We start from the raw sequence: 12,509 nt of genomic DNA, 5'->3' as shown, positions 1-12,509 counted from the left end.
ATATACCATATATATATATATATTATATATATACATATATATATATGGGATATTTTGTTTAGATGACATTTCCAGCTCCATGTTACTGTAACCCTAGGTGCGACCCACAGTAGTGCACTAACCACCAAGTTTCTAAGCAGCTGCTCTGGTCTCCGCAGGGACACATTGGAACTTTCAGGAAACGGGTGCAACAAGACGTTTCCCCCTTCCCCTGGGATCTATTTCGGGTCTTTTGCTTGAGAGGCGGCTGGGAAGTCGTTATGTAGGCTAATGAACCACATTCTGGGAGTGTTTTCTGCATCTCCCCTTTTGTTTTTGCGTCTAGCGTTTCGGGCGTTGCTGGTGTATCGGTAGGCCCAGAGTATACTCTCCTCTCAATAATGGATGTTTTTTATTAGCCTTCAATCGTCAACCAGTCTTGTTCTTGTGCAGTGAGACTACGCTCTGTTATCATTGCTCGCACCGTCTCCAGTCAAGCGTTGGTTTTAGTACTAGTCCACTTTCCTCTGGGAAATGGACGATTTCAACGCGATTTTTCACCAACGTAAATCTAAAAAGCATTTTTAGATTTCAATTGTCATTCGCTATCTCTTTTTTGGGGACAGTGAGACTAGGGCCAGGTTATGTAATAGTTCCCCGTACTGTCTTCCATCAAGTTCAACTGAGTCAGTGTAGATACCAGAGAAGACTTTACACATACAACTCCCAAAGGTTTATCACCACAAGGCTGTCTGGCTGTTTTAAGCATCAATGGATGTAACGTTAAATGTGTGTGTGTGTGTGTGTGTGTATGCGAGTGAGTGAGAGATGGGAGGGAATGACTCAGTCATAGACTGAGTGACTGAGTCTCATAGTCCCTCAGTCTTCTATTTGTACCCAAAGTGAGGGGACCTCGCCACAGTGATACCAATCGCGCGCGCGTGAGGGGATGTCTTTTGTGAAAGATCATTGTGAGTCACTTAAATTCCACATTTGCGTGTGAATAATTGGTTTCTCCGAGATTTAAAAAAAGGCCGTCGCTGTTCAGCTGAGGAAACGTCCAACAACAACAACGTTTCCGTTGTTTCGGGTGAAATTAGCGGTTTGTTGAAAAAAAGAATGAGACATATTTGCGTAAGTGAGGAATCTGCTTACTGAGCAAACATGTGGGTGGTGATGCTGAGGAATGCTAATTGAATTGAGGGTTGTTATTGTCTGTGACGCTCGTCGAAAACGTTAGTGAAGGAAATTCTCAACAGTTGGTGTATGATTCAAGTGAATTTTAGATTTAAATGTAATCACAAATACTTGGTTTTCATAGCCTTATGTTTCGATAGGCCTATATTCGTGTTTAGCAATGGAATCTGTTTCCGTATGAGAGTAAAATTATATGCTGACTCCCAAGCAGTGCTTGATGGCCTAGTGCCATGTCATGAGACCAAACATTCAGAAATAATCGATTGCATTTCCTTCTGTTACTTTTTCCAAATGGATACTATATTCCTTGGAAGCCTGAACTCAAGTTAGTGTCCCCGTGGGCTCATTCCATATGATCATTCCATACGAATAGGGTTCGTCTTCTGAATAATATGATAATAATAATAAAACGTGTTCTACTTGTGGTGTACATCAATGGTTCAAGCTATTAGCAAATTTTCCCAGTGTGTATCAGTGCGAAATACCAAATCCAAACGGATTAATTTCTGAATGCTGTAAAAGTGACATTCAACGGACGAGGAATCCTGTAATCTACCCACAGTGGGTACTGCGTTGAGGACTCTCATACCAAGTGGAATTTTTTCATGACATTACACCTGGGAATATCAATCGCTTAGGGAGTGATTCCGTGCACTTTGGGCAACAAGAAATGCAGTTATCTTGTGCTTCTGTTTTGCTTCTGGTGTTGAGTTGGGTGTTCATATCTTGGGGGGGGAGTGTTAAGGATAGTGTTTTATTGTTTTATTTTTTTAAATAGAGATAAGTGGCTTGTAATTCTCTCTCTCTCTCTCTCTCTCTCTCTCTCTCTCTCTCTCTCTCTTCTCTCTCTCAGCTCTCTCTCTCTCTCTCTCTCTCTCTCTCTCTCAGATAGGCGAAGGACAAATAAATGTTACTAGGTAATGACACGAGAAAAAATACAGAAAGAATGAACGAATGGAATTGATCTTCACGGATTTTTGAAGCTTCTCGAGAGGACGATCTAATGTGTCTATTGTACGAAGTGATTCAGTTATATACACACACACATATACACGTGTGTTTGTCTATATGAACTGTTTTCAATGTCCCTCTACATTAGAAGCCTCATTTATTTCACCTCACGGTAAATGTGGACCACGTAAAGGGGTCTAATTTTAGGCCAACTAACCGAGCAAAACCTCTTTTAGGGGACGGAATGAAGCTCAAACGGTTTTTGAAAGGAATACACTCACTCACTCCTCAGTCTAGGGCTCTAGGCAGATGCGGTTATAGCGTTACTCCCAGCCTTTGCAGGGCTCGGTGCTTATTTGTTTCTCTCTCTCTCTCTCTCTCTCTCTCTCTCTCTCTCTCTCTCTCTCTCTCTCTACATTATATCCTGTGTTATCGAGATGAGTGTCATATCCGATATTTTTTTGTACTCGAACTAAGCTGCTTGTATTATTCTCTCTCTCTCTCTCTCTCTCTCTCTCTCTCTCTCTCTCTCTCTCTCTCTCTCTCTCTCTCTCTCATTCTAAGGTTATATTCTTTATAGTACAGATGAGTGCCATATATATCGAGATCAATTATCTTGACATTATATTCTTTATTATCTATTATCGAGATAAATGTAATATTATCTCTCTCTCTCTCTCTCTCTCTCTCTCTTCTTTTTAACTATGATTATCTGTCAGTGTGCCACGTCGAACATTCCAAGTTAATCCGTACGAGTTATGAATAACAGAAATGTAATTAAAAAAAAAAAAAAGTTAATTCAGAGATGTTCAGCTGGGCAATGCCCAACCCTCTCCATGCCCTACCCTCGCCCAGTAATGGCGGAGTTGCTGCCCCAGTGTGTGAGTAGGACCCTTAATTAAGAGTTGAGGAAGACTCTATATAACCCATCCCCAACTCGAGTTACCAAGTCCATCGCATCATTCACCATGTACGACCGTGAAGTTCACACAGAGTTACAAGGATTAGGATGTCTCAAAGACTTGTTAGTCTATCCCAAGAGGAGGAGACATCGTGTGCTCACTCATCTGTAGGAGCAGGTTTTACAGTTCATTCACAGCGTCCTTCTAATGATTTTGTCTAGCTTTCTTTTAAACTCTTCCAAACTGTTGTTGTTTACAACTTCTGGTGGCAGTTTATTCACGTGTCACAATATTCTTGTGTGAAAGAAGTTCCCACAATGGGATGTGTTAGTCTCTCTTCGTTCTAGAGAGGAGAAGAGCGAGAGAGAGAGAGAGAGAGAGAGAGAGAGAAACGTTGCTTTGAAAAAGGGACAGATTGAACATACACATCTCGTCTAGGTATTTAGTTCTCTCTCTCTCTCTCTCTCTCTCTCTCTCTCTCTCTCTCTCTCTCTCTGCGCAGACATTTGTATCTATATATCCAGACAGTGATGAAAAATGAAGTGATTAATATTCTCAACACCAACATCTCTTTATCTCTCTCCCTCTACTTAATAGAGAAAGAAAGGATTAAATAGCTATTTCCGTTGTGCCTCTCTCTCTCTCTCTCTCTCTCTCTCTCTCTCTCTCTCTCTCTCTCTGGGGAGACGTCTGCTGAATGAGAAATGAGCGTAACGGAAGATAGCGGATTGTGGCCTTGAAGCAATTTTATTTTACATAGAAATGAAATAAAAGTATCTGCGTCAGATTGGAGTGAAAACGATCTCTGTTGACGATTTTGAAAAATTAATTCAATGATCTGTAATGACAGAGTAATTATTTATTTTCAATTACAGAGGAAAATAATTAATTACAGAAAATTATTTTTCTTAAATTACTCAGGATATTATTTAATTGTAATTACAGAAAATAATCGTTAATTACAGAAACTTATTTTTCTTAAATTACACAAGGTGATTATTTGTTTGTAATTACAGAGGATAATTAATTAATTACAGAAAATTATTTTTCGTAATTACAAGGTAATTATTTGAAATTAGATAATATAGTTTATTTATTGGCAGTTACATAAGATTATTTATTTATTTATTTATTGTTTTAAATTATAGAAGATAGTAATTTATTATTTGCAGTTACATAAGATTATTATTTAACATTAGCGACAACGAATGAAAAAGAAGATAGAGGCAAAAATAAAAATATATTCAAAGCCTTTAATGACTGATAGATAACCCACAAAAAGCGAACTTCGAGATAACTTGGGAATCTCCCCAGGTCATCTTAGAGAAGATTTTAGTGTCCGAAGACATTCATTCTTCTCTTACCACTTTCCCGTTTCCTGGTTCTTACAATCTTCCATTCAGCATCTTTGCTTACCTTGCAGTAGTCTCTCTCTCTCTCTCTCTCTCTCTCTCTCTCTCTCTCTCTCTCTCTCTCTCTCTCTCACACATTAAACGAAAACCAGACAAGAAATAATGGATGGAAACTAGAACTGAAGAGATACAACACATCCCATTGCGGGAACTTCCTCACATACAAGATGTGTGACACGTGGATAAACAGCCACCAGTGTTTTATCAGCAGCATTGTGGAAGAGTTTCAAAGGAAAAGCTAGGCAAGAATCTTAGGAGCTGTGAATGAAAACGTTAAAACCTGCTCCTACAGATGAGTGAGCACACGATGTCTCCTCTGAGGATGGATTAACAAGTCTATGAGACGTCCTAATCTCTCTCTCTCTCTCTCTCTCTCTCTCTCTCTCTCTCTCTCTCTCTCTTCAGAATTACCTGGCCAGGAGGAGGCACGTCCTCCTTTTATTCGACCTGGTGGTGGATGATTGAATGTAAATGTCTATGAAAAAAAAGAAATAAAACAGATTTTGTATTTTTAAATAAAAGTAGTCTTTGGAGAGGAATGGGAAAAATGAGGTTGAAAAATGGACGCTGCATCAATTTTATTTGTATTTTTTATCGTATTTCAGAAAATTTCGGTTAATGTAAAATTTTACGTATATATATATGTATATAGATATATATTATATATATATGTGTGTGTGTGTGTGTGTGTGTGTGTTGTGTGTGTGTGTGTGTGTGTGTTTTATATATTTGACTCGGGAACATAACCATACCATTTGTTGCCCATACCAAGTTGACAAAGATCCCTATACGCAACAAATCATTCTTGTTGACAAAACAGAACGAGGTCTGGAAGAAAACACGACAAAGAATGCAGAGGAATGTTGTTGTACGCAGGGAGTCTGCAACCCCCCCCCCCTCTCCCCCCCTCCCCCCCAAATCCCCAGTTCACGTTTAATTTCATGACAATAGCGCCAGTCAGCGAGAGCGCCCCCAAGTTCACTTGGTGTGGATAAGGTAGGGGGGAGGGATTCACCACAGCTTTGTGTGTGTGTGTGTGTGTGAGAGAGAGAGAGAGATGTAAAGGCTTCTAGACAGCCGCTGGGACTTCTGTGTGTGTGTGTGATTATGTTGCTTATTCGTATGAGAAGCTAAACCATCTCACAGTTGCACTGCCCCGTCTCGAGTTCATGTTACAATACTCAAGTGTTAATTTGACAACCACTCTCCTCCCCCTCCCCTCTCCTCTCCTCCCATCCACTTCCCCCTCCCCCCCTACACACACACCACACACACACACACAAACAAGTAAAGATATCAATTAAAATATCCCAAAGCAGGTTCTCCAGCTTATATCCCGAAGCAGGTTCTATAACTTATGTCCCAAAACAGATTCTTCAGCTGATATCCCAAAGCAGACTCTTCAACTTATATCCCAAAGCAGGTTCTTCAACTTACATCCTTACATCCCAAAGGACGTTCTATAACTTATATCCCAAAGCAGATTCTTTAATGTATATCCCAAGGCAGATACTTCAGCTTATATCCCAAAGCAGGTTCTTTAATTTATATGCCAAAGCAGTTTTTTCATCTTACATCCCAAAGCAGGTTCTATAACTTACATCCCAAAGCAGGTTCAATAACTTATAGCCCAAAGCAGATTCTATAACTTATATCCCAAAGCAGATTCTTTCATTTATATCCCAAAGCAGGTTCTATAACTTATATCCCGAAGCAGGTTCTATAACTTATATCCCAAAGCAGATGATTTATCTAAAATAAGAGACGAGTAGTAGTGTGATGCAATGTCTAGTTAAGTTATTAAATTTGTTCTTTTTTTTGGGGGGGCGGCGGTTGGGGGTTGAGCTTGACCTTAAAAAGCATCTTCATTTTCGGAGATGAGAGCTTTGCAACTGACGGTGCAATGGGACCGTGATGGGGACACGAAAGTTTGAGTCCCTCATACGTTTCTGAGGTACAGCCCACTTCCGCCTACCTTTTAAAGGAAATTATTATTATTATTATTATTATTATTATTATTATTATTATTATTATTATTATTATTATTATTATTATTATTATTATATTATTGTTGTTGTTGTTGTTGTTCAATAAGCCGTATCCCCGTTAAAAGATTGTCAGTCCTTTTATTAAAATGTTTTATTATGTAATACAATGTAATTGATTCCCAGGTATAGTTATAGAGGACAGTCATATAATTATGTGTATGAGCAGAAAATATTATTTTGTTAGCTGTAGACTAATGTGAAAAAATATTAACCTAAAAGACTTGCTTACTTGGAAGCAAGTTAGTCAAGAGTTTAAAGTTACTGGAAAAAAGTTGTGGCTTGAGTGAATGATAGTTGCTGCCCTTTGTGTTGGTTTTTAAATCAACAAAGGTTCAGCAGTTACTCAGAAACAAGTTACTCCCGTTCCCAGGTATAATTATAGACAATGATATAATTATGTGTATGAGAAGAAAACAGGTATAGCTAATACATTGTTAGCTGTAGACTAATGTGATACAAAAATATGAATTGAAAAGAATTGCAAAGTCATCAAGAACTTTCTCCCAACATTTTGAAACTCAGTTTAATGGTATTGGAAAAGAGTTGTGGCTTGACCGAAGGACAGCCGCTGTCTTTATGCTTTGTTTTGATCAATAAAGGTGCAGCAGTTATTCAGAAACATATTTTGCCATGGGAAACGTGGACGAGTAGGCCTAGCTCCCTCTGGAAAGGACGCCTTAGCGCTTGTCACTCGTTTCCCTGATGTTCGTCAAGCGTCTTTCGGGCAGCTTCAATGGAGGTACTTACTACACCATGGAGGACAGAGTACCGGAGGGGGGCGCGGCTGAATACGCCCCGAGAGATTCTCCCGGGTCGCCCGAAGCGCCTCTGGACCAAGGTCCGGACGCCGCCGTCGTAGGTGCGCCTCTCCCCGGGAGCGATGGAGACCACGAAGAACAACAACACTCGAGAGGAAGGAAAGCAACGTGGGAGGACAACTTCAGCTCGAATGAGGCCCTGGCGTTTGAAAAACAACTCGACTACGATGACGACGGCTGGCAAATCAAGAAGAAACGCAAGAAGAAGAAGAAGGAGAAGGAAACGGCGCCTCCTCCTCCTCCGTCGGCGGGAGAGACGTCGAGCTTCAGCAGAATCAAGTCGAGGCTGAGGGGGAGGAGGTACGGTGGAGGCAAGAAGGGAAAGGAAGGGAGGACCTGCACCCTGGAGAGGGTGGAGGAGGAGCAGACGCTACGCGCCGAAGAAGGGGAGCAGGAGATCGTGGAGGTCCGTGTCATTTCCAAACAAGACCAGGAGAACCGCCCTCCCGCGGAACCCAAGATCCTCCCGAACAAGGAGAAGCTCTCCCCCCTGAGGGAGATGTTCCTCAAGGTGGTGGAGGACAAGGCTCCCGTCAAGGAGAGGAGGAGGTCGTCCCTCCAGCTCGGGAAATCAAAGAAGAAGAAGAGCGAGGAGAGGGTCGAAATTCACTTCGACACCAAGAAGTCCGAGTCGGAGCCCTGCCTCTTGCTCAAGGCCGCTGCGCAGACGGAAGGAGGTCCCGACTGCGCACGTCTAAACGTCAAAAAGGGAGAGATGGCCGATGAGAGCTGGGTCTTCCATCAGGCTAAACCCGACGAGAAACGTTTAGTAGATGATGACCATCTCGATTACGCCGATGCAGTTGAGGTATGTTTGGGTTCTGTTTCCGGTTATCTTAAAAAAAGTGTATATATATATATATATATATATATATCTATATATATATATAATATATATATAAATCTTACTATAATGGGCGTAATGCTTGTCTGTCCGTCCGTCTGTCATTCAATCACGGCCAAACGGCTGGTCCGATGGGCATGAAAACTTGGCAGGGTTATAGTGGGGACCGCTAAGATGGTTTATAATGGGGTTTCATCCTACCTCCCCCCCGTCCTTCCAAAGGAGGTGTGGGTGAGAAAGGATTCCCTGAAACGAGGCTGGTTATGCTCCTAGACTTTGTTACTTTACGACTTTATCATAAATAATTTCTATATACATATGTTTGCTAGTATTCCTCATTTCAGGTAATGTGACATATAAGTTACGTAACACATGCTAGGTAGTAGTAAAAGAAAATCTACTCTAATTGCCGGTTCCTTGTCGAAGTTTGCTTTGCGTAGTTATAAGGTTTGCAAGTTTGCAAGCATATGCATACGAATGCGGAAAGTTGCGGGAAATAGCTGGTGGGTGTGACGAAGTGCTCTCATTCATGCTTGCAAGAAATGTTGGCAAGCGGTTGATGTCTTCTGTTTCTGGTGAAGTTCCTGGATTATTATGTCTTAGCTTTATCTCGAAGGAGTTCTAGCAAGACTGATTTATACAAAGGAAGTAGCATGTACTAAGTTTGTATCGGATTTTTCGCTTACTCGGGGAGTAAACCTACAAGCTATTTTGTTGTTGTTCTTGTTGTTCTGCTGGGGGAGGGTAGGAAAGTCCTATGGAATAGCCTAAAAAGTTCTGAAAAAGGTGTTTTGCATTGAGTTAAAGATACAGGAGTTTTAGCATAGGATATTATTAGAATGAAAATGTAAAAAAATAAATAATGTCCATGTTAAACAGTACAGAACATTATTCCTAATATAAAATATAGCATATTTATTTTAATTTCCGTTGATGAAATAGTGCTCTATTTCACGGTAGATTATAATACGCTCTCCTAATAAGCTGGAGGGCCGGATCACGCCTTGTTTTTATTATTGGTGTATATAAAGGTAGGGATAATGTTTATTATTCATTTTGAAAAAAAAGAATGAATTATAAACATGCCCAAGAAACTGAAAAGGAAATCCCTCACTTTTGAAGATTAGATTTTTAAGTATTTTTTTTTTTCTGAAGGTTACCGGTCCCCTGATGGAGTGATCGAGCACACTTAGACTTAGAAAGAATGAGAGAATAATATAAGATAGAAACCTTTATAACGAAACAGTAACCACTACAAATCGCTGAAAATCTATAGAATCAGAGTAGGTGGTCTGATTGAAGATTTACAAAGTAATGCCGCTTTTGTGGTAATTGGTCATTCTCCTTTGCATGGTCACTAGAATAAAAAATGCATGTTGGCATTGTTTTCTCAGAATGAAAATGTAACAAAATAAATATTACACTTAAAGTTACTATATTATATTCAAACCTACTGATTTCTCTTGCATGCACTCCGCTTTCACTCACATTGCATGACGAGGACCTGCCGTTTTGACAGCTGCGCACCAGCCTGTCAACTCAAGGGTCCGGTTCTGTAAACACTCTGGTCAGATTTCTTCCCCTCCCATTCCTTGTTGCACTTCACGGAATCTTTTTGGATTGTTTTTATTTCGCTTTTTATCGCATCTGTGGCTTTTGTCTGCTTCCCAGACTTCGCGTAGTTCATGTAAGTTGTCCCACGTGCATCAAAGCTTTCTTCGTTTTCTTCAGCTTTGCCCTCTTCCATGTGGGGGTCGCTGTTTCCTATCAGCCGTCTCCACCTTCCTCTGTTCAGTGCATTCTGACTTCTTAAAGCCCTGTCCCGCTTTGTCATTTGCTATTTTATCCTTCCATCGTTGCATCCTTTATTCTTTGGCCTCCCTCCTCCTCTCCTCATCCTCTCTCTCTCTCTCTCTCTCTCTCTCTCTCTCTCTCTCTCTCTCTCTCTCTCTCTATTGTTATTACCCCTTTACCCACACGTGATCTTCTTGAGCATCGAAGTACTTTATAATTTATTTTGTGTGTTCTGTTATACGTTTAAGTGCTGGGATGGACTATAGAATTTAGGCCAAAGGCTTAAAGCACTGGGACCTACGAGGCCATTCAGCGCTGGAAAGGACATTGAGAGTAGGTAGGTTTGAAAGGTGCAACAGGAGGAAAACCTCGAAGCAGTTGCACCATGAAATAATTGTTACGAGAGGCTGCCTACCAAGATGGAAGAAAGATATGAATGGATTTACAGTAATAGGAATGAAAGGGACCAAAGGGAGCGTAAAAATACCTTCAGTAATGCTACAGTGCGTCCCGTGAGGTGCACTGACGGCGCTACCTCTCCTACGGGGTTCTGAAAGCTGGCACTGAGGCTATTCTCAGGCAGTGCCAGTTGGTTGATTTGGACACGACACCATCTTTCTTTCATGGCCACATATGGAGGGGGGTAGTGCCGTCAGTGGACCTCCTGCGGTGCGCTGTAGGCATTACTTAAGTTTCTTTGCAATGTGCCATCGGCCCCTAGCTGCAACCACTTTCGTTCCTATTACTGTACCTCCTTTCATATTCTCTTTCTTCATCTTACTTTCCCCAGCCCTCTCCTAACACTTGATTCACAGTGCAACTGCTTTGAGGTTTTACTCCTGTAGCACCTTTCCATTTCAACGCTGTATGACCTCATGGGTCCCAGTGCTTTAATCCTTTGGCCTAAATTCTATATTCAACTCAGCACATAAGGCATGAACGAAACAAAGTAGGTACTACTTGGTGGGGGCTACTGCTCAAGCATCAGACACCAGATACGTTGAGTGGGACCTTCACTCGTTCATTATTCATGAAACGACTATAATCGCCCCCTGAAAGCTCCGGGCGTTTGATATTCTCGCCAGACGCCTTAGCGCAGTTCTTTTATTTTCTTAGGTCCCGGTAATAAAAAAAAAACGTGATTATTTGCAACCATCTGGGTCAGTGAGATGGAAAATGCGGATCTTCTCTGAGTATATATAGCCGTCGCTTTCTTTCTTCATTATCTAACAGAGCATTCAAGTTGATAGAAATCAGCTGTTGAATCTGCGAGTTGCTGTGTTGACAAACAAACAGCAACAAAGGGTAAGAGTACAAACATACCAGCTGTGTTGGGGGGTATTGGAGTAATTCGTATCCTCCTGGTATATTTAGGACAGACTGCATAAGAAAATAAAAAGTAAACAAAAAAAGTAAATAAAAAAACTATAAAAGCAAACGATGATAACTTGTATTATCCTTTCTCTCTCTCTCTCTCTCTCTCTCTCTCTCTCTCTGTTAACCTCATCAAGAGAGTGGGACCCCCGAATGAGGATGGGGGTTCTGGGAACCTAAGCGTTCATGTTTATGTGGAGCACATTTCCACCTCTACAATAACTCCCCGTGAAGGGGGGTGGGTTTGTCGGGGAGGGGGGGGTGGCGATGGGGGTGCCGTCAGTGTACCTCATTCGATGCAATGTAGTCATGACTTAAGGTTCTTTGCAGCGTCCCTTTGGCCCATAGCTGTAATCCCTTTTATTCCTTTTTACTGTACCTCCGTTCATATTCTCTTCCTTCCATCTGACTTTCCACCCTCTTTAACAACAATTGTTTCATAGTGCAACTGCTTTGAGGTTTGCCTCCTGCTTAAACCTTTCGCGCCTTCTTTACTGTCAAATTTCCGTTTCAGCGCTGAATGACCTCGTTATAGGTCCCAGCGCTTGGCCCTTGGCCTATAAATTCTGTGTTCTATTGTATGGCAAACCAGACGACATTTAGAAAATGGGCGTCATTCTCTTTACTTCTTCTGTCGTCACTTACCGAGTACGGGACCTTCCCTTAGAAATGGGACACTTTGTCTCAAAAACTAACACCCAAATTCATTAGAGGGCTCTTATTTGAACTGACCTAACCTAACCTAAGGGACATGGCAAAAAAAAAAATAATAATAATAAGTTAAATAAAAAAAATACCGGCTGGTGCAATACTATAGTAGATTCACATCAACAGTGCATTTGATGTCTAGGCCATTCCCTTACGACGCTCCTGATTGGCTGTTGATAAGCCAATCACACGGCTGGAAACTCTCCTCGGTCTCTCACGAGAGTTCGCATGGGCAGGATGTATGATCCACCTCTCCTGAAAGACGTATCCCCCAGGAGAGGTGGAACATAGATCCTGTACATGCGAACTCTCGAGAGAGACTGAGGCGAGTTTCCAGCCCTGTGATTAGCTTATCAAAAACCAATCAGGAGCGTCGTAAGGGACTGGCTTAGACATTAAATGCACCGTTGATGTGAATCTACTATAGTATACATCTCTGGAATTTGCGTCTTTTACACAGCATTCCTGATTCCATCAAGTTG

The 12,509-nt window shown here is 41.3% G+C and overlaps 1 protein-coding gene across 1 annotated transcript in view; it reads left to right on the top strand.

Annotated features, from left to right (window-relative positions):
- The first annotated feature begins 855 nt into the window (after window positions 1-855).
- LOC135212436 (tensin-1-like) overlaps window positions 856-12,509 on the top strand; it is a 771,151-nt gene continuing 759,497 nt past the window's right edge. The window contains exons 1-2 of the mRNA XM_064245807.1: window positions 856-950; window positions 6,613-8,115. Of these exons, the coding sequence (XP_064101877.1) occupies window positions 7,192-8,115 (924 nt within the window). The 5' untranslated portion in view covers window positions 856-950; window positions 6,613-7,191. The remainder of the gene's footprint in view (window positions 951-6,612; window positions 8,116-12,509) is intronic.

This window comes from Macrobrachium nipponense, chromosome 41 (assembly GCF_015104395.2).
Source record: "Macrobrachium nipponense isolate FS-2020 chromosome 41, ASM1510439v2, whole genome shotgun sequence".
In the NCBI taxonomy this organism is placed as follows: Eukaryota; Metazoa; Arthropoda; class Malacostraca; order Decapoda; family Palaemonidae; genus Macrobrachium; species Macrobrachium nipponense.
Note: the sequence above shows the minus strand (reverse complement) of the source record. Positions and strands in the feature narration are given on the sequence as shown.